The sequence below is a fragment of the Nerophis lumbriciformis genome, linkage group LG29 (genome assembly GCF_033978685.3).
Source record: "Nerophis lumbriciformis linkage group LG29, RoL_Nlum_v2.1, whole genome shotgun sequence".
Lineage (NCBI taxonomy): Eukaryota > Metazoa > Chordata > Actinopteri > Syngnathiformes > Syngnathidae > Nerophis > Nerophis lumbriciformis.
The window spans coordinates 33,752,501-33,775,419 of NC_084576.2; the positions used below are offsets into that span (position 1 = coordinate 33,752,501).

The following is a 22,919-nucleotide window of genomic DNA, read 5'->3' on the forward strand; positions in this document are numbered from 1 at the left end:
ATTATGTACTATTGACTTTGTTTTGCTCAAACAATTGTACGTACCATATTTTTTGGACTACAAGGCGCAATTAAAATCCTTTAATTTTCTCAAAAATCGACAGTGCGCCTTATAACCCGGTGCGCCTAATTTTGGTTGTGCTTACTGACCTCGAAGCTATTTTATTTGGTACATGGTGTAATGATAAGTGTGACCAGTAGATAGCAGTCACACATAAGAGATACGTGTAGACTGCAAGATGAGGCCAGTAAACAAGATGAAGTAATGTAGAACATTACACACGGCGCTCAAAAATCCGTCAAAATGTTTTAGTACGACTTTGGTAAGCTATGAAGCCGCACCGTTTGATGGATTGTCGGCGAATTAAACATACGAGTATTATTATGGTGTGTGTATAAGGACCACACAATGGCACCCATTAGCAGACATTAACTGGCGTTTTGTTTCGCAATATTATGCAAAAGCAACTTTTCCTACCTTCTGGTACCTGCTGATGTGTATGTGGGATCTGCATAAGTCCTGAAAATTTGAGTCTGCATAAGTCCTGAAAATTTGTGACATTCATCCTCCACTGTTGTCATTTCTAATATAAAGTAGTGTAAAGTTCTTACTTATATCTGTCAGTAAACTCACCATGAAAGCACTAAAACATACCGGTGTAGTGAGTTTACATTATTCACCCAAGGAACTTTAGTTATTAGAGAGTTCCGGTCACGGGACACATTTCGGGTGTTGTTGTTGTTGCACTAGTGAGCCACGGATGAGGAGATGCTGCTCCGTTATTGATTGAAATAAAGTGTGAATGTCATTAAAACAGTTAGCGCCATCTTTTGACACTTCTTCCACTCCCGTCCTTGCATGCTACAACTAGGAGAAGACACTGTCGTAGTGGACGCACGTAAATAAGACCGCCCACAAAACGACGCATCCTGAAGAGACTGTCAGAAAGTGAGTTGAAGATGATGTGTAAAACATCATCTATGCAACATTTTGAGCAAAGAAGCACCATCACATGTTATGTAGACCACAAGGAAGTCTTTTACTTTTAGAATAAATTATACAAAAATGATAGTTAAAAGGAAAGCTTTACTAAAAAGAGAAGTCTTCAAATGTTTTTTAAAAGTAATCCCAGAGGGACTGGTGCAAGTTGTTCCAGAGTCTGGGAGCTATAGCCTGGAATGCCAGGTCTCCACGGGTTTTAAAATGAGATTTTGGGATCTTTAGGAGACCCTGGCCTGCAGACCGGAGGTGGAAGTTTGTGTTGCATTGTGTTCCCTTTCCAAACCTGTGACCTAACAACTGAAGCTCGATCCGAACCATTGTGATGGTGTACCGTTATACCGCTACATTAAACGTACAGTCAGTGACTTTGTGACCTCCCACTATTCTGAAATGTTCTCCATGCAAACAGGTTTCGATTCGGTGTGTGCTGCTCGCATCTTCCACAAACTGATGAGGCGTCTGGGCTTCAAGCAGTTCTATGCTCATGGAGGAGACTGGGGCTGGCTTGTCACCACCAACATGGCTCAGCTGCAGCCCAAGTAAGACTTCCAACATACCATAGCGTTTATATGCCAGCCATTAAGTTGCCTACTATCAACTCCATTTGACTTATTGTACTACCTGCTTGTAGCAAAAGAAATGTGTGGAAAATGAGTAGAACTCTGTCCCAATGCAGTGGAAAAGTGGCATTACTGGATGTTAGACTATCCACCACCACCCATCCACCTTCTTCCGCTTATCCGAGGTCGGGTCGCGGGGGCAGTAGCCTAAGCAGGGAAGCCCAGACCTCCCTCTCCCCAGCCACTTCGTCCAGCTCTTCCCGGGGGATCCCGAGGCGTTCCCAGGCCAGCCGGGAGACATAGTCTTCCCAACGTGTCCTGGGTCTTCCCCGCGGCCTCCTACCGGTCAGACGTGCCCTAAACACCTCCCTAGGGAGGCGTTCGGGTGGCATCCTGACTAGATGCCCGAACCACCTCATCTGGCTCCTCTCGATGTGGAGGAGCAGGGGCTTTACTTTGAGCTCCCCCCGGATGGCAGAGCTTCTCACCCTATCTCTAAGGGAGAGCCCCGCCACCCGGCGGAGGAAACTCATTTCGGCCGCTTGTACCCGTGATCTCGTCTTTTCGGTCATAACCCAAAGCTCATGACCATAGGTGAGGATGGGAACGTAGATCGACCGGTAAATTGAGAGCTTTGCCTTCCGGCTTCACCACAACGGATCGATACAGCGTCCGCATTACTGAAGACGCCGCACCGATCCGCCTGTCGATCTCACGATCCACTCTTCCCTCACTCGTGAACAAGACTCCGAGGTACTTGAACTCCTCCACTTGGGGCAAGATCTCCTCCCCAACCCGGAGATGGCACTCCACCCTTTTCCGGGCGAGAACCATAGACTCGGACTTGGAGGTGCTGATTCTCATCCCAGTCGCTTCACACTCTGCTGCGAACCGATCCAGTGAGAGCTGAAGATCCTGGCCAGATGAAGCCATCAGGACCACATCATCTGCAAAAAGCAGAGACCTAATCCTGCAGCCACCAAACCAGATCCCCTCAACGCCTTGACTGCGCCTAGAAATTCTGTCCATAAAAGTTATGAACAGAATGGGTGACAAAGGGCAGCCTTGGCGGAGTCCAACCCTCACTGGAAACGTGTCCGACTTACTGCCGGCAATGCGGACGTTAGATGGACGGATGTTAGACTATTTAAATGTATTTTCCACATGCAGTGTCTGAATCATACGAGCTACACAAATCATTTTTCATGCATTATAAAACTTCTCAACTCCGTCATTCGTGTTGCCAACTGCAGTTTGTAACACTGTGCGCTAGCAAACCGCAAAAAAACAAGTCGGGCAGAAACAGAATATTGAAAATGGCTCCAAGTACAAAACCTCAACCTTTATTAAACACGCTTTGTAGGGCTCAAAGGATTGATGCGGCGCAATAGAAAAAAATGCAATGCATTGTAGGCTTTGCAGGTATCAATGAAGTTGAAGTTTATCGAGAGAATGCCAAGAATGTGCAAAAAAAGTAATCAGAGCAAAGGGTGGTTATTTTGAAGAAACTAGAATATGAAACATGTTTTCAGTTATTTCACCTTTTTTTGTTAAGTACATAACTCCACATGTGTTCATTCATAGTTTTGATGTGACAATCTACAATGTAAATAGTCATGAACATAAAGAAAACATTGTGGAGAAGGTGTGTCCAAACTTTTGGCCTGTACTGTGTATATATTAGGGATGTCCCGATCCAGGTTTTTGCACTTCCGATCCGATACCGATATTGACCGATACCGGCCTATCCGAGCATGTATTAAAGTTTAAAGTTATTTAGCCTACTTAGTTGTCAGAATCATGTTGAAAAGGGTTTTAGTACTCTTGATAACAACTAGCCAGCTGAATTAGGGGAGTTTGAATAATACACAATGGTTGGTAACAAGAAACTGACCTGTTTATTCAAGGATAAACACAAAATAGACAAAATTATACATGACAAACAGAAATGGCATCATTGAACTAGGGCTGGGCGATATGGCCTTTTTTTAATATTGCGATTATTTAAGGCCATATTGCGATACACGATATATATCTCGATATTTTGCCTTAGCCTTGAATGAACACTTGATGCATATAATCACAGCAGTATGATGATTCTATGTGTTTTGATTGATTGATTGAGACTTTTATTAGTAGGTTGCACAGTGAAGTACATATTCCGTACAATTGACCACTAAATGGTAACACCCCAATACGTTTTTCAACTTGTTTAAGTCGGGGTCCACTTAAATTGATTCATGATACAGATATATACTATCAGATATATACTATCATCATAATACAGTCATCACACAAGATAATCACATTGAATTATTTACATTATTTATAATCCAGGGTGTGGAGGGGGGCGCCGGATGTAAGTGTCAAAAAGACAGCCAATAGAGTTTGATATGAGAATAAATCTAAAGTTAAAATATAGGGTAGAAATGCACCCATTTGCAGGAAATGTAGTCTTGATTTTCAACATTTTCTTTCAAGACTTGCATGTCTACAGTAAAACATTCTTCTTCATACTGCATTAATATATGCTACTTTTAAACTTTCATGCAGAGAAGGAAATCACAACTAAAAAAATCACAAATTTTTTCATACGGTGTTGATCTGGAAATTTTTGCCTCAGCATTTTGATGGTGTGGACGTGTGGCACCGAATGGAGATAAGCGTCTCGACAGACTTTATAATATTTGAACAATGAAGACGAAAACTGTTTTCTCTGTCGTGTCCGTGTGTCGAAAATTGTTACGCGCTTATTTTTTTATTTGATTTTGTGCGTGGCATAGATTTGCTATGCGCAGAGGACGCTTAAACAGTGCGCAATTGCACAGGCGAGCACCTTAGAGGGAGCGTTGCTCGCGCGGCTGTGCTAGCATCACGGCTAACGTTAGCCATGCTGCTACCTCTCTGCTCGGGGAGGACGTATACGTATGTGACGTATGACGTGACAGTATGTGACGTATGACGTGACAGTATGTGACGTATGACGTGACAGTATGTGACGTATGACGTGACAGTATGTAACGTGTGTAAGAAGGTGCGCTTGCTGTCTGTGAGAGGGAGACACAGGAAAGAGTGAGAAGAGTCTGTCGTGTAATGCCAGCAGCTAAAAGCAACTGCGTGAGACTCCACAGACCTGTGGATGTGTTGAAGGTGTGCTGGAAAATGCGGAACGGAAATTAGGGAGCAGCAGAAAAGTGGAATGTACTATTTAAATAGGTGCGTTGGAAAACACGGAGCGGAGTTTTTTTTTAAACTGGATCTGGATCGGCATTTTCCCATGCCTTGCCGATACGCATTTTTTGGCAAATATTGGCGGCCGATCCGATCCAAATATCTGATCGGGACATCCCTAGTATATATATAAACATTATTCCGATGTTAACCTTGGTATCACTATTTACAGTCGTGGTTCAAAGTTGTTGTAAAGAACAATGTCATGGCTGTCTTGAGTTTCCAATCATTTCTACAACTCTTATTTGTTTGTGATGTAGTGATTGGAGCACATACTTGTTGGTCACAAAAGACATTCGTGAATTTATTAAATTGTTGTTTCATCTGACATCACATGGACAAAGATAAGACCTTCTGGAGGTAAGTTCTGTGGTCAGATGAAACAAAAATGGAGCTGTTTGGCCACAATACCCAGCAATATGTTTGGAGGAGAAAAGGAGAGGCCTTTAATCCCAGGAACACCACACCTACCGTCAAGCATGGTGGTGGTAGTATTATGCTCTGGGCCTGTTTTGCTGCCAATGGAACTGCTGCTTTAAATGGGACAATGAAAAAGCAGGATTACCTCCAAATTGTTCAGGACAAGCTAAAATCATCAGCCCGGAGGTTGGGTCTTGGGCCAACAGGACAATGACCCCAAACACACCTCAAAAGTGGTAAAGGAATAGCTAAATCAGGCTAGAATGAAGGTTTTAGAATGGCCTTCCCAAAGTCCTGTGGACAATGCTGAAGAAACAAGTCCATGTCAACACATTTAGCTGAACTGCAGCAATTTAGTGGTCAAGTGGTCAAGCAGAAGCTTGTGGATGGCTACCAAAAGCGCCTTATTGCAGGTCAACTTGCCAAGGGACATGTAAGCAAATATTAACATTGCTGTATGTATACTTTTGACCCTCACATTTTCATAATAAATTCATAAAAGAAGCAAACTTCATGAATGTTTTTTGTGAGCAACAAGTATGTGCTCCAATCACTACATCACAAAAAAATAGAAATGATTGTAAAGTCAAGACAGCCATGACATGATGTTCTTTACAAGTGTATTTACACTTTTGACCCTGACTGTAGATGGATCTGCCCACCGCTAGATTTTGGTGATTTATGACATAAAACCTTTATCCATGGCCTTATTTTCTCCAGGACAGTCAAAGGCCTCCATGTGAACTTTGCCCCGGCTGGCAAGCTGAGCTTCACCATGTTTCTATCAATCCTGTTGGGCCGCCACTTCCCCAAGCTGTTTGGGTTCACCAGCACGGACATTGAGCGCATGTACCCCTGCGTGCAGAAACTGTTTGTCAATGCCATCACAGAGACCGGCTACATGCACATCCAGGCCACCAAGCCCGACACTGCAGGTGAGGAGCAAGAGCGGGCAATCTCTCTTTACTTTTGTCACGGCCTGTCTTTGTAACATTTTCTCTTCGTCCCCACCAGGTCGAGGATTGAATGACTCACCAGTCGGTCTGGCAGCGTACATCCTGGAGAAGTTCTCCACGTGGACTAGTAAGGACTTTAAAAACCTGGAAGATGGAGGACTCACTAGGTAAAACACTTTCATCTCACTAGTATAATTAGGGCTGCAGCTAACGATTATTTTTCTATCGATTAATCTATAGATTATTTTTTTCGATTAATCGGTTAATCTATAGATTATTTTTTCGATTAATCTATAGATTATTTTTCCTTTTGCCGATTATTTTTTTTATTTAAAATGAAGAGGAAAAAATAAATGTAGGCCAGTTTTTTCAAAAGGCATGGCTTTTATTTACAAAAAAAAAAGTATGGCCACTCAGTCAACATTGACAACAACATGACAAAATATTCTGTAACAATGTAAACATTTAAAACTTTTAACATTTAACAAAATTAAAAGTAGCTTATTTGCTTTTTAATGTGCAAATATAAAAGTAAACATCCAGTGCAAATCTTAATATTCTGGAATAGTATAAGCATTTAAAAAGTAAAAGTATTGCTTATTTTGCTTTAAAATGTGCAAAAATAAAGATAAACATCCAATACAAAAAAGTGCAAAACGGAAATATTCTGTAACAAGTGTAAACATTTCAACAAAAGTAAAAGTATTGCTTATTTGCTAAAATGTGCAAAAATAAAGCTAAACATCCAATACAAAAAAGTGTACAGTGTAAACATTTCAACAAAAGTAAAAGTATTGCTTATTTTGCTTAATAACACAACAATGATAGTATGATTAAAGTGAAAGTTAATTGTTGGTTTGTACATAGTATATGTAACTGTTAATGTTGTAAAAGGTATTTGCACAACTAATTAACGTTAGCGTTTGTGACACGTCTTGTGCCGTGGGGTTCTTTCAGGACCGACAGACTGAACGCCAGACGGCTTTGCCAGGTTTACAATCTTTTAATTTTACACAAAGTCTTTTCTCTTCCAACTCATTTCTCTTTCTTTCCTCGCTTTTCAGCTCCTCTTCCTCGCTCGCTCGTCGTCCCCTGTCTCTTGCGGCGTCGCTCCCGGCGTGCCCCGCCTCGCCGCTCGCTCGCCGCCGCCGCCTCTCCACAGCGTTAAAGAGGAGCGCGTCTTTGTAAACACTGAACAGGCACGCCAAACGCGCCTCTCAGAGCAAACGGTGCTTTAGTTTATGAATTTACAACGCAGATACAAATGACACATTCATGTTTTTGTGTAATAATGACAACGTATACGCACGTGGACGATTGACTTGTTGATGGTGATGGCAAGAACGCTGTCGGGGGTTTTCTTTTCAAATGTTCCTTCATAGCCGTTGTGCTGCTATGATAGGCCATTTCCGCTCGACACAGTGTGCATACAACAACATTATTAGGCCGTTTATTGAAATACTCCGACACTTTTGACGACTTTTGGCGTGCTTTTTTCCCCTCGCTCGCATCGTCTGCTTTGCGCTCCGCCATGACAGTAGTGTGACGTAAATATGCGACGCGCCGACGCACAAAAACGGCGTCGACATATTTACGTAACCGATGACGTCGACTACGTCGACGCGTCGTTTCAGCCTTAAGTATAATACAAATGTACTGTATGTAACCATATATGGCAGTATTATGATCATTATGCAGACCACATTCATGAAATAAGGGATGTACGTACAAATATGAATGGATGAACTGACTGGTTCAAACTGTCACACCCAGTGATGTTTGGGTAAATCAGGGGTGGCCACACTTTTTCTGCAGGCGAGCTACTTTTCAATGGACCAAGTGGAGGGGATGATTCATATATATCATTTATATTGATTTATTTATGAAAGAGAGGTTAACATGTTTAATGATAATACAAGCATGTTTCTTTCATGAAGACAAGAATATAAGTTGATGACTTGCATTGATTGGAATCAGACAATAGTGATGATAACCTCCACATTTTGAAATGGAGGAGAGAAAAAAGTCCTCCTTTCTGTCCAATACCACATGAAAGTTTGTCCAGCTTCCATACTCCTTTTTATGCACTTTACAAGAAATACATTGGCGGCAAACTCCCTAGCTTGCTAGCTTTCTGAGACTCTTATTTTGTTAGCGCAGGCAGGATGAAGCAGGGCTTTTTTTGTGAAGACAGGAAAAAGGCTGCAGCTAACGATTATTTTTCTATCGATTAATCTATAGATTATTTTGTTTCCGATTAATCGGTTAATCTATAGATTTTTTTTTTCCCGATTAATCTATAGATTATTTTTCCTTTTACCGATTATTTTTTTTAATTTAAAATGAAGATGAAAAAATAAATGTAGGCCAGTTTTTTCAAAAGGCATGGCTTTTATTTACAAAAAAAAAAAAGGTAAAAAAAAATTTCAAGGTAAATTTCTTTTTTCAAGGTAAAACATTTTTTTCAAGGTAAAAAATCATTCTCAAGGTAAAAAAAAATTTCAAGTTAAAAAAAATTTCAAGGTAAAAAAAATTTTCAAGGGTAAAAATGATTTTCAAGGTAAAAAATGATTTTCAAATTTTTTTTACTTTTTAAAAATGTTTTTAAATGTTTTTATTTATTTAAGTATGGCCACTCAGTCAACATTGACAACAACATGACAAAATATTCTGTAACAATGTAAACATTTAAAACTTTTAACATTTAACAACATTAAAAGTAGCTTATTTGCTTTTTAATGTGAAAATATAAAAGTAAACATCCAGTGCAAATCTTAATATTCTGCAATAGTATAAGCATTTCAAAAGTAAAAGTATTGCTTATTTTGCTTTAAAATGTGCAAAAATAAAGATAAACATCCAATACAAAAAAGTGCGTATTTCCTTGAATTGTAGCGAGTATTCGCATGCCTAGAATTACTGCCGAGTCAAACTCGTTTCGCAAAATAATTAGCGCATGCTTAGCATTACCGCCATGTCAGGATTAACACCGGGTCAAACTCGTTTCGCAAAATATAATTTTTATTGGCGCATGTCTAGAATTTCCGCCGGGTCAAAATCGTCACGTCACGAGTCATCATTTTCAAAATGGAGGAGGCTGATTTCAATCATTTGAAATGGCATAAAGGGAAGAAGATTAAAAATCTATTCAGTAGGATTTAAAGTCCAAGCTATTAAATATGCTAAAAACAACAGTAAGCAGCTATGTTTTATTAATATACCGTAGCTGCGTGTGTCAAATATGAGTCATTAAATGATTCATGCCTCCTGCTGGTAGAGGGCGCTAGTGATCCTTCTTGCGACTACCGGTACTGCAGAAGACCGGTGCTGCAGAAGAAGACAACAAGCAACAAGAGTGAGCACTTTTAACATGGAGGATTACATATCTAAAATAAAACACTTTTCTAAACTGGACTTTCAATCAAAGCACTTAAAGGAATATCTCCATCGAGACAGAGAGACTTTTAAAACTGAAGAAAGATAAGGGAGACTTCTATAAACAAGTTATCGATGCTTTTGATCAGAAGCAGCTGCGCATGGACTCATAAGTAAAGGTAAGACTAGTGATGGGTCCGGCAACACCGATGCATCGGCGCATGCGTCGAGCTCATACAGCGAAACCCTGTGTCGGTTTTAGAAAGTCACGTGACCGATCATGAGCTGTTTTGGTCACGTGACCGATACGCCAACTGTGTCGCACTGACGCCTCCTCTGTGCCCTGTGGGCGGCTCTTTTCTACAGCCGGAGAAATAATAACTAAGAGAAATCGTCTAAAATGTAATACGTCGGAAAAACTTTTTTTTTTTTTTTTTTTATAAAAATGTGTAAAAAAAATAAAATTAAAAAAATTCCCAGTCCACAATCATCCACAACACGTTCTCTTAGATTTCCATGTTATGATACATGTTCACATTATTTATTGACTGTATCTAAAAAAGATAAACATATATTTTTATTTAAATGAAGATATGAAATAATCCTAAATGAAATACAATGACTTGGTTTATATTATTGTATATACTAGGGCAGGGGTCACCAACGCGGGGCCCGCGGTCACCAGGTAGCCCGTAAGGACCAGATGAGTCACCCGCTCGCCTGTTCTAAAAATAGCTCAAAGAGCAGCACTTACCAGTGAGCTGCCTCTATTTTTTAAATTGTATTTATTTACTAGCAAGCTGGTCTCGATTTGCTCGACATTTTTAATTCTAAAAGAGACAAAACTCAAATAGAATTTGAAAATCCAAGAAAATATTTTAAAGACTTGGTCTTCACTTGGAATAAGCGGTAGAAAATGGATGGATGGATGGGTCTTCACTTGTTTAAATAAATTCATTTATTTTTTACTTTGCTTCTTATTACTTTTAGAAATACAATTTTAGAGAAAAAATACAACCTTAAAAATGATTTTAGGATTTTTAAACAAATATACCTTTTTACCTTTTTAAATGTCTTCCTCTTCTTTCCTGACAATTTAAATCAATGTTCAAGTAAATTTTTTTATTTTTATTGTAAAGAATAATAAATATTTTAGCTTCTGGTTTTTTGACGAAGAATATTTGTGAAATATTTCTTCAAACTTACTATGATTAAGATTCAAAAAAATGATTCTGGCAAATCTAGAAAATCTGTAGAATCAAATTTAAATCTTATTTCAAAGTATTTTGAATTTCTTTTAAAATTTTTGTTCTGGAAAATCTAGAAGAAATACTGATTTGTCTTTGTTAGAAATATAGCTTGGTCCAATTTGTTAAATATTCTAACAAAGTGCAGATTGGATTTTAACCAATTTAAAACATGTCATCAAAATTCTAAAATGTATCTTAATCAGGAAAAATGACTAATGATGTTCCATAAATTCTTTTTTTAATATTTTCAAAAAGATTCAAATTAGCTAGCTTTTCTCTTCTTTTTGTCGGTTGAATTTTGAATTTTAAAGAGTCGATATTGAAGATGAACTATGTTTCAAAATTTTATTTTAATTTTTTTCGTGTTTTCTCCTCTTTTAAACCGTTCAATTAAGTGTTTTTTTCATCATTTATTCTCTACAAAAAACCTTCCGTAAAAGGAAAAAAAAATGTACGACGGAATGACAGACAGAAATACCCATTTTTTTTATTTATATAAATTTATTTATTTAGCTATTCTTGTTTAAATCACACTTACGTGTAACTTACAGATGACAATATATTTATTTATTTAAGTGTGTATCAAACTGGTAGCCCTTCGCATTAATCAGTACCCAAGAAGTAGTTTTTGGTTTCAAAAAGGTTGGTGACCCCTGTACTAGAGCATCAAATCAGTGTCAGTTGAGTCGGTCCATAGGTTGCCTGTAGGGATTTTTAATGTCCAGCAGATGTCAGTATTTAGTGACACAGTATCGACACAGTATCAATACAGTTTTGCAATGTGTCGAAACGCTTCATGACGCCTCATCAACCCATCACTAGGTAAGACCATAATAACGTTTTTTTTTATTAAATGTGCTTTTCATGATGGTATCCTTACATCACTCAAATTTATAAGCGCAGGCCTAAATTTACCCCACGCCTTTTGGTAAGCGCAGGAGTAAGAAGAGGTTTTAAATTAATTAGCACCCCGGAGGCTATTCAAGGAAATAAGGTATGCGACGCGTCGACGCACAAAAACGGCATCGACGTATTTACGCAATCGATGACGTCGACTACGTCGACGCGTCGTTTCAGCCTTAGACAGGAACTGTGCAGTCAGTCTTTAGGCTTTTGACAGCAGGTACGGCGCGAGAGTCTGTTGAAATAAAAAGTGTTTCTGGCCTTCCTGTCGGTCGTTTTTTCTTAATAATGACCTGGCAGCAGCCAGCGTCATCTCACAAGACCCTCGGGTGCCGCGAATGTCAATCAAGTGACCAAAGTCACGTCTTGGTGAAGATTGATGATCCATCATCTTTAGGCCTATTTTTTTAATGCCTGGCTGGTGATGGACTGACACACCCTCCACCATCCACCGCTAGCTGGCCATCCACGTAATGGCCCCTCAGCTGTATAGGAACTGGAAATTTTCTGGATCATTTTCTCTGTGGTGTGCCTAAAAAAGTAGTTTTCTCGGTACACTTAAGTGGACAACCTAAATAAGTCCACCAGCTCATAAAGACCTGGTTCTACCATGTTTTTATTGCTAAAAAGTGCCATCTGCTTTTTTTGATATAATATTTCAGAGCCAAAGGGGTCATTTCTACAAAAAAAATGTTCAGTGTATGTTGACGTGTTGTATTATCTTGCTCAAAGAGGTTCATTATGTCTTCTTCTTCATATACCTTTTCAAATGTTCTTGTAATCGGAACATATTTTTGGTATATTAGGTGGAATTTTTACATAAATATAATATACCGAAAATATGGTCTGATTACAAGAACATGTGAAAAAGTGTTTTATCTTCATCATTATCACTTTTTTGACTAGTATTTTAAGTTAAAGCATAATAATTGCATCAATAAATGCTATAGTACATTATGCTTGTGGAAGGTACTTTTTGAAACTTTATTTAGTTAGCACAATCAGACCAACTTAAGGCTGTTTAATAAAAAATAAAAAGCGAGAGCCTCTCAAGTTGCGACTGCTGCTTGTACATTGATCTTACATTAGATGATGTAGATCACAACATCAGCAGATGAGATGTTGTGTGGGTGAATGTCAATCAAGTGACGTCTTGGTGAAGATTGAATCCATCATTTTTAGCTTTATTTTTTTTTAATGCCTGGCTGGTGATGGACTGAAACACCCTTTGCGAGCTACCAGTCGTAGCTGGCGATCGACGTAATGGGCACCACTTACTAATTAAATTTAAATTTTTTTAAACAATTTTTAAAAATTTTGATTTTTTTAAACAATTTTAACAATTAACATTTTTTTTAGGGTTAAGGTTAGGGTTAGGGTAAAAAAATTAAAAAAAAAAAAAAGTTTAAAAAAGTTAAAAAAAAGTTAAAAATATTTTAAAAAAATTAAAATTTTAAAAAAAAATTTTTTTTTTTTAATAAATTTTTTTGAAAAAATTAAAAAAAATGTAGAAATTAAAAATTCTTTTTAAAAAAAATATTTTTTTTTTTACAAAAATTAAAAAAAAAATTAAAAAAGTAACAAAAAATTTTAAAATAAAAAAAAGTGTTTTTAGTTAAAACATGATTTTCAAGGTAAAAAAAATTTTCAAGGTAAATTTTTTTTTTCAAGGCTAAAAATGATTTTCAAGGTAAACAAATGATTTTCAAGGTAAAAAAAAAATTTCAAGGTAAATTTCTTTTTTCAAGGTAAAACATTTTTTTCAAGGTAAAAAATCATTCTCAAGGTAAAAAAAAAATGTTCAAGGTAAAAAAAAATTTCAAGGTAAAAAAAAATTTTCAAGGGTAAAAATGATTTTCAAGGTAAAAAATGATTTTCAAATTTTTTTAACTTTTTAAAAATGTTTTTAAATGTTTTTATTTTTTTAAATTTTTTTTTATTTTTTAAACTTTTTAAACTTTTTTAAATTTTTTAAATTTTTAAATTTTTTTTTATTTTTTTTATTTTTTTTATTTTTTAAACTTTTTTTATTTTTTTTATTTTTTTTTATTTTTTTTTATTTTTTTTAACTTTTAAAAAAAAAAAGTAAAACAATTTTTAAATTTTTTGATTTTTTAAAAACAATTTTAAACAATTTTTAAATTTTTTGATTTTTTTAAAACAATTTTAACAATTAACATTTTTTAAAATGTTTTTAAAACCTAAGTAAGATTTTTAAATGTCTTTTAAAAAGCTAGTTCCAACCAAACCCAGTCAAAAATGATTTTTTTGGGTGCATGTAAACATACTGGTACACATGTGGGGCGGTGATGTTCGGTTTAGGGTCTAATATTAGTAAATAAGTAACAGAATCTTGTTTAGGCACAGATTACGTGCAATTGTTTCCGTTTGCACACAGTATTTAGCACCTGTTACCGAGTAGATCACGCAGCAGATTTGTGTGTTTGCATGAACTGACCTTGTTGGTACGTGTGCATTGAAGGAAGTTCTCTCTGGATGACCTGCTGACCAACGTGATGATCTACTGGACATCAGGCTGCATCATTCCCTCAATGAGATTCTACAAGGAGAACTTTTCCAAAGGCCTCAATCATCCGCACATGAAGTAAGTCCCGCTGTTTTTGTAACGTCTCCTCCATTGTAGAAGGATGTTAGGTAATTCCCAATATATGTCTCCTAAAATAAAATGAAAACAAATACAATACAGTGGAACCTGTTTAAGTTGACTCCGTTTAGTTCATCCAACTCCTCAATAGGAATGGGTACCAAAAGTCTGCTTCATAATGGCACCAGTAGTAGTAGCAAGACTGGGAAAAAATATGGTCTCACTGTAGCATCATGACACTCTTTATTAACATGTTAATAGATAGCAGATACAACACTGCCACAAAATCAACACGAGACTTCCTTATTATGTACCGTATTTTCCGCACCATAAGGCGCCCTGGGTTATAAGCCGCGCCTTCAATGAACGGCATATTTCAAAACTTTGTCCACCAATAAGCCGCCCCATGTTGTAAGCCGCATCTAACTGCGCTAAAGGAATGTCAAAAAAACAGTCAGGTCAGTCAAACTTTAATAATATATTAAAAACCAGCGTTCTAACAACTCTGTTCACTCCCAAAATGTACGCAAATGTGCAATCACAAACATACGTATATCAACATGGACAGAGCTGCGTGAAAAAAGCCACCCGGCCTCTTCGCGTAAACTTAAACTTACCTTAACCACTCGCTCATCTTTTCTTCATCCATCCCTTCGAGTTAGCTTTTATGATGACGCCGGCTGGAAAGGTCTCTTTTGGCAAGGTCTTCCTTTTGAATATCACCATGGGTGGAAGTTTCTGGCCATTAGCATGGCAAGCTAGAACCACAGTGAAGGATGACTTCTCATTCCCTGTGGTGCGAATATTCACCGTACGTGCTCCCGTTGTATCCACAGTGCGGTTCACAGGAATATCAGTTGCTGTGAAATAGTAATCCGTGTGCGGATGGAGAGATTGCGTCTTTTCATGAACCGGATCCCGGTCGCTTAGTAGGAGCCATTTTGTGGTCTTTACAGATGTAAACACACAAAGGAAATGAAACGTACGGTGATATTCGCGCGCTTTTTCTTCTTCTACGCGGGCGGGTGGTTGCTTACAGTAGAAGAAGAAGCGCTTCCTGTTCTATGGGGGCGGGTGCTTACCTTGGCGGTTGCTTGCGTAGAAGAAGAAGCGCTTCCTGTTCTACCAGGAAAAAAAGATGGCGGCTGTTTACCGAAGTTGCGAGACCGAAACTTTATGAAAATGAATCTTAATATTTATCCATATATAAAGCGCACCGGGTTATAAGGCGCACTGTCAGCTTTTGAGAAAATTTGTGGTTTTTAGGTGCGCCTTATAGTGCGGAAAATACGGTACCCGTCACTGTCAATGCTAGCGAGGTGCATTCATGAACGCTGGAATTCTGAAAACATCACAAGCAAGTTGTTTTTTTGCACATTCTATTTGTTGCCTGTTTTGCTGCAAAAATTATAACAATTTGTTTTGGATTTTATTGCATATTGTATATAGCTTACTTATTTTTTTGAAGTATTTGCCCCACTCTCTAAAGACTAAAGGCATAGTTTGCATTTTAATGGGGTTTACAACATTTTTTAAGCACCGGCACATTTTCTTTTCCAAAGTACTGATTTGGCAGTTAAACTGTAAACAATAGCCAACCCTAAGTCCTGCTCCATGGTCTTCTTGTTCCTAAAACGTCCATGACCACATACATGGTCGACTGCTTTTACCAGCATCTAAAGCGCTCATTTCTAGAAAATATTGGTTCGTTTATGTCACCGTGCTGTAGTTTTTTTGTCGTTACGTGTTTTTGAAAAATCAGAATTTGTGGTTATGTAAAAGGGTGAAAGGAGCAACAGGAAATTAACTTTCAAAGATCCTTTTTTTCTGTCGTGGTGGTCTTCTCACACGTTCTTTCATCCTCTTTTTCCACAACTGACCAATTAAAATGTTGCACAACTGAAGGAAAAGAGCTGTTGTAGGTACAAAAATACTTCATTGTTGTTCATTCTCTTTATGTCTCTGATAGGGTTGTACAGTATACCGGTACTATTACAGTACCGGTATACTAATGAATCATAATCGGTACTATACCGCCTCGAAATCGGCAGCGCACACACACTGAGTACTTACAAGCAGACACAGTGTGGAGACAGAAAAGGGAGAACGGACGCATTTTGGTGTAAAAAGTAAAGATAAAGGTGAAGTTATAACACTGAAACACCATCCAGTTGTGTTTTAGCTACTTCTTAATCACTAATCCTTGTCTCCATGGCAACAAATAAAGTAAGTTTCTTACAAGTACATTTATCACTGGAGGACGAGGAATAGCTAAACATGCTTCACTACACACCGTAGGAGGATACAATAGCTCACCGCCGTCACAATGTAAACAAATGCCATGGGTGGATCTACACCTGACATCCACTGTAATCAGGCCCGGCCCTAACCAATCTGGCACCCTAGGCAAGATTTTAGGTGGCGCCCCCCCACATCGGCAGTGAAGTGTATACAGGTAAAAGCCAGTAAATTAGAATATTTTGAAAAACTTGATTTATTTCAGTAATTGCATTCAAAAGGTGTAACTTGTACATTATATTTATTCATTGCACACAGACTGATGCATTCAAATGTTTATTTCATTTAATTTTGATGATTTGAAGTGGCAACAAATGAAAATCCAAAATTCCGTGTGTCACAAAATTAGAATATTACTTAAGGCTAATACAAAAAAGGGATTTTTAGAAATGTTGGCCAACTGAAAAGTATGAAAATGAAAAATATGAGCATGTACAATACTCAATACTTGGTTGGAGCTCCTTTTGCCTCAATTACTGCGTTAATGCGGCGTGGCATGGAGTCGATGAGTTTCTGGCACTGCTCAGGTGTTATGAGAGCCCAGGTTGCTCTGATAGTGGCCTTCAACTCTTCTGCGTTTTTGGGTCTGGCATTCTGCATCTTCCTTTTCACAATACCCCACAGATTTTCTATGGGGCTAAGGTCAGGGGAGTTGGCGGGCCAATTTAGAACAGAAATACCATGGTCCGTAAACCAGGCACGGGTAGATTTTGCGCTGTGTGCAGGCGCCAAGTCCTGTTGGAACTTGAAATCTCCATCTCCATAGAGCAGGTCAGCAGCAGGAAGCATGAAGTGCTCTAAAACTTGCTGCTAGACGGCTGCGTTGACCCTGGATCTCAGGAAACAGAGTGGACCGACACCAGCAGATGACATGGCACCCCAAACCATCACTGATGGTGGAAACTTTACACTAGACTTCAGGCAACGTGGATCCTGTGCCTCTCCTGTCTTCCTCCAGACTCTGGGACCTCGATTTCCAAAGGAAATGCAAAATTTGCATGGTTGGGTGATGGTTTGGGGTGCCATGTCATCTGCTGGTGTCGGTCCACTCTGTTTCCTGAGATCCAGGGTCAACGCAGCCGTTGTAACAAATAATATTTCTATTAAATAGGCTTTACTTTGCATTTTAATTAACGTGGGATTATTTTTTGTATTTAGAAATAATAGTACCAACTTTTTTTTTCCTCTTTTTTTTTCTCCAACATTTGTGGCACTGGCGTGGCGCCCCCTGATGGACGGCGCCCTTAGCATTTGCCTATACGGCCTATGCCACGGGCCGGCCCTGACTGTAATGATACCAAGTACAAGAGCGTATCTAGTCGATACTACTATGATTGCATCGATATTTTTTTAGCATCGCAAAATCTTTTTTCGTTTTTTTTAAAATTTATATTATGTTTATAAAGTCAGTAAATACGTCCCTGGACACATGAGGACTTTGAATATGACCAATGTATGATCCTGTAACTACTTGGTATCACATCCATACCTAAATGTGTGGTATCATCCAAAACTAATGTCAAGTATCAAAGAAGAGAAGAATAAGTGATTATTACATTTTAACAGAAGTGTAGATAGAACATGTTCAAACAGAAAATAAGCAGATATTAACAGTAAATGAACATGTAGATTAATAATCAATTTTTACAGTTTGTCCCTCATAATGTGTACAAAATAATAGGTGTATAAACGACACAATATGTTACTGCATAATTAGGAGTCTTTGTTTGTTTACTTACTACTAAAAGACAAGTTGTCTAGTATGTTCACTATTTTATTTAAGGACTAAATTACAATAATAAACATGTTTAATGGACCCTTAGATTTTTTGTTCAAATAAAGACAATAATGAATTTTTTTTGTGGTCCCCTTTATTTAGAAAAGTATCGAAATACAATTTGGTACCGGTACCAAAATATTATTATTGGGTTAGTTTTGGGAATGTTGGAGTCAAACTCGGGGACGGCGACTTGAACGTGTTCGTCTTGAACAGGAATGTTTGATTCAGTATGGACACAATGTAGGCTGACTATGCACACTTCTGGACTTGTCCCAGAATACCGGTGTGCGTGCCCTCTGGATTTGCATCCTTCCCCAACGAGCTGATGCACAGCCCCAAGTTGTGGGTCCAACAGAAGTTGCATAATCTTCTCACCTACACACCCATGGCTCGCGGAGGTCACTTTGCAGCCATGGAGGAACCCCAGCTGATGGCCGAGGACCTTCACAACTTCATCTGCATAGTGGAGAAGACCAAGGCACGTTAGTGGTCCGTTCTTGAGGCAGGTTCTGAACGCCACGGTTAGTTTGGAAAAGCCTTAATAAATGTACTTGTACTACATTGAATCTTTATTTTAAAATGTCATCTTATTTCAGTCATGATAGTCCTTTGAACCCTTAAGAACCCAGACCTATTTGTGCTTAAAATGAAGGTGGACATCCCGCCGACCATTACGCTTGGTAGTACAATAGAAAGGGGAATTAATTTACCTGACACATGAAACGTGACGCATTGAGGGAGTGCACTATCCACTTCAGCCGCCAGATGGCAGTGGAGTGTCGATTGAACATCTGGAAATGTCTTTTGTGGCAACACCAATTTTTTTTGTGGTTAAAAATCCTGACTTCTTGACACTTGGAAAAAATCCCGACTTTTTGACATTTGGAAAAAATCCTGACTTCTTGACATTTAAAAAAAATCAGACTTTTTGACCAAAAAAAATCCAGATTTTTTGACACCTGGAAAAAAATCCAGATTTTTCGACACCTGGAAAAAAATCCAGATTTTTTGACACCTGGAAAAAAATTCCAATTTTTTGACACCTGGGAAAAATTCTGACTTTTTGACATTTAGAAAACATTCTAACATTTTGACATTTGGAAAAAATCCAGACTTTTTGACACTTAGAAAACATTCTAACATTTTGACATTTGGAAACAATCCCGACTTTTTGACACTTACCGGTACAAAAAATTGTGACTTTTTGACAACAAAAAAACCGGACTTTTTGACCAAAAAAAATGACTTTTTGACACTTACAAAAAAAAATCACGATTTTTTTGCCACTTAGAAAAAAAATCCCGATTTTTTTTGACACTTGGAAAAAAATCAGACTTTTTGACCAAAAAAAATCCAGATTTTTTGACACCTGGTAAAAAATCCAGATTTTTGACACCTGGAAAAAAATTCTGACTTTTTGACACTTAGAAAACATTCTAGCATTTTGACATTTGGAAAAAAATCTCGACTTTTTGACACTTAGAAAACATCCTAACATTTTGACATTTGGAAAAAATCCCAACTTTTTGACACTTAGAAACATTCTAACATTTTGACATTTGGAAAAAATCTTGACTTTTTGACACTTACAAAAAATTGTGACTTTTTGACAAAACAACCCCCAGACTTTTTGACCAAAAAAAGGACTTTTTGACACTTACAAAAAAAAATCCAGATTTTTTTGCCACTTAGAAAAAAAATCCCGATTTTTTTGACATTTGGAAAAAATTCTGACTTTTTGACACTTAGAAAAAATTCTAACATAATGACATTTGGAAACAATCCTGACTTTTTGACACTTAGAAAAAATCCAGACTTTTTGACACTTAGAAAAAATCCAGACTTTTTGACACTTAGAAAAAATCCAGACTTTTTGACACTTACAAAAAATTGTGACTTTTTGACACAAAAAAACACGGACTTTTTGACACTTACAAAAAAAATCACGATTTTTTTGCCACTTAGAAAAAAAATCACGATTTTTTTGACACTTGGAAAAAATTCTGACTTTTTGACACTTAGAAAAAATTCTAACATAATGACATTTGGAAACAATCCTGACTTTTTGACACTTAGAAAAAAATCCAGACTTTTTGACACTTAGAAAAAATCCAGACTTTTTGACACTTAGAAAAAATCCAGACTTTTTGACACTTAGAAAAAATCCAGACTTTTTGACACTTAGAAAAAAATCCTGACTTTTCGACACTTAGAAAAAAATCCTGACATTTCGACACTTAGAAAAAATTCTAACATTTTGACATTTGGAAAAAATCCCAACGGGATTTTTTTTGTAAGTGTCAAAAAATCAGAATTTTTTTTTTAAGTGTCAAAAAATCTGGATTTTTTTCTAAGTGTCAAAAAATCCGGATTTTTTTGTCAAAAAGTCAGAATTCTTTCTAAGTGTCAAAAAATCTGGATTTTTACCAAATGTCAAAATGTTAGAATTTTTTATAAGTGTCAAAAAGTCAGAATTTTTTGTAAGTCTCAAGAAGTGAGGATTTTTTTCTAAGTGTCAAAAACTCTGAATTTTTTTTTTAAGTGTCAAAAAATCTGGATTTTTGTCTGAGTGTCAAAAAATCCGGATTTTTTTTTGTCAAAAAGTCAGAATTCTTTCTAAGTGTCAAAAGGTCGGGATTTTTTCCAAATGTCAAAATGTTAGAATTTTTTCTAAGTGTCAAGAAGTCAGGATTTTTTCTAAGTGTCAAAAAGTCGGGATTATTTCCAAATGTCAAAATGTTAGAATTTTTTCTAAGTGTCACAAAATCGGGATTTCTTGAGATTTTTTTTGAATTTTTTAAATCAAACAATTCCAGCCTTTGGCAGAATTCGTAAAGATCAATCAATTGTTTATTCAATCAACAAACTATAATCCCGAGTATGTCGCTGAAGTTCCTTATTATTGCATCCTTTTTTTAATGAGGCAGCACTGATGTTATTTACAGCTGTTACAACAAGCCCTTATGACTAAAACGCCATTAATGTCAGAAAGTGCAAAAGTCCAGCGTATGTTTATGCTTCCCCCTACTGGTGTTTATAGTTGGTACCTTCCTCTGAGACTCCCAGCAACCTTGCAGGCCAGCAGCTGCACACATGAGGTCAGCTCTCTTGCTGGTGTTGTGGAGCAGGCATTCCTCCAACTGATAAAACAAAGGCGAGGCTTCACCACACGTATTAATAATTGTTTATGATTAAAAAAAAAAAGATCATGCCGTGTACTAGAGTTGTACGGTACTGGTATAGTATCGCAGTACTAATGAATCAAAAACGGTACTATTCTGTTTGAAAAGTACCGATTTTTTTTACAGGCATGACGGCACGTGGTGACACTGCTGGTTTTAGGAGCAGAGGAGCATGTTGGGCAGCGCACACACACAGAGTACTTACAAGCAGACACAGTGTGTAGACAGAAAAGGGAGAACGGACGCATTTTGGTGTAAAAAGTCAAGATAAAGGTGAAGTTATAACACTGAAACACCCTCAGGAAGAGCTGCTTTAACACATGGCTATCTAGTTAGCGGCTAACATCTATCCACAGTGTTTTAGCTACTTCTAAATCACTAATCCTGGTCTCCATGGTGACAAATAAAGTATGTTTCTTACAAGTAGATTATCACTGGAGGACGAGGAATAGCTAAACATGCTTCACTACACACCGTAGGAGGATACAATAGCTCACCACCGTCACAATGTAAACAAATGCCATGGGTGGATCTACACCTGACATCCACTGTAATGATACCAAGTACAAGAGTGTATCTAGTCAATACTACTATGATTACATCCATATTTTTTATCGTCACAAAATCTTTTTTTGTTTTTTTAATTCATATTATGTTTATAAAGTCAGTAAATATGTCCCTGGACACACGAGGACTTTGAATATGACCAATGTATGATCCTGTAACTACTTGGTATCACATCCATACCCAAATGTGTGGTACCATCCAAAACTAATGTCAAGTATCAAAGAAGAGAAGAATAAGTGATTATTACATTTGAACAGAAGTGTAGATAGAACATGTTAAAACAGAAAATAAACAGATATTAACAGTAAATGAACAAGTAGATTAATAATCCATTTTTACAGTTTGTCCCTCGTAATGTGTACAAAATAATAGGTGTATAAATGAGACAATATGTTACTGCATAATTAGGAGTCTTTGTTTGTTTACTTACTACTAAAAGACAAGTTGTCTATTTTATTTAAGGACTAAATGACAATAATAAACATATGTTTACTGTACACTAACATTTGTTGTTAAAAAAAAAAAAGACAATAATGACATTTTTTGTGGTCCCCTTTATTTAGAAAAGTACCGAAAAGTATCAAAATACATTTTGGTACCGGTACCAACATATTGGTATTGGGACAACCATAGAATGTTGCAATTCATTTTTTTATTCCCCTTCTGCGTAGTAAAAAAAAAAAAAGGACATTTGTTGAAGAAGTAAAGGCTAACGGTGCACAAAAAGATGACCATGATTACAACAAAGTTGCTACATCAAAATGCACGTGTGGGAATATCATTAAAAAAA

The 22,919-nt window shown here is 37.2% G+C and overlaps 1 protein-coding gene across 1 annotated transcript in view; it reads left to right on the forward strand.

The window, feature by feature from the left end:
* The window catches only part of ephx1 (epoxide hydrolase 1, microsomal (xenobiotic)), a 37,306-nt gene extending 18,360 nt beyond the window's left edge, over positions 1–18,946 (forward strand). Inside the window, exons 5-9 of the mRNA XM_061925288.2 lie at positions 1,412–1,541; positions 5,934–6,148; positions 6,228–6,336; positions 14,180–14,302; positions 18,657–18,946. Of these exons, the coding sequence (XP_061781272.1) occupies positions 1,412–1,541; positions 5,934–6,148; positions 6,228–6,336; positions 14,180–14,302; positions 18,657–18,867 (788 nt within the window). The 3' untranslated portion in view covers positions 18,868–18,946. The remainder of the gene's footprint in view (positions 1–1,411; positions 1,542–5,933; positions 6,149–6,227; positions 6,337–14,179; positions 14,303–18,656) is intronic.
* Positions 18,947–22,919: the final 3,973 nt, after the last annotated feature.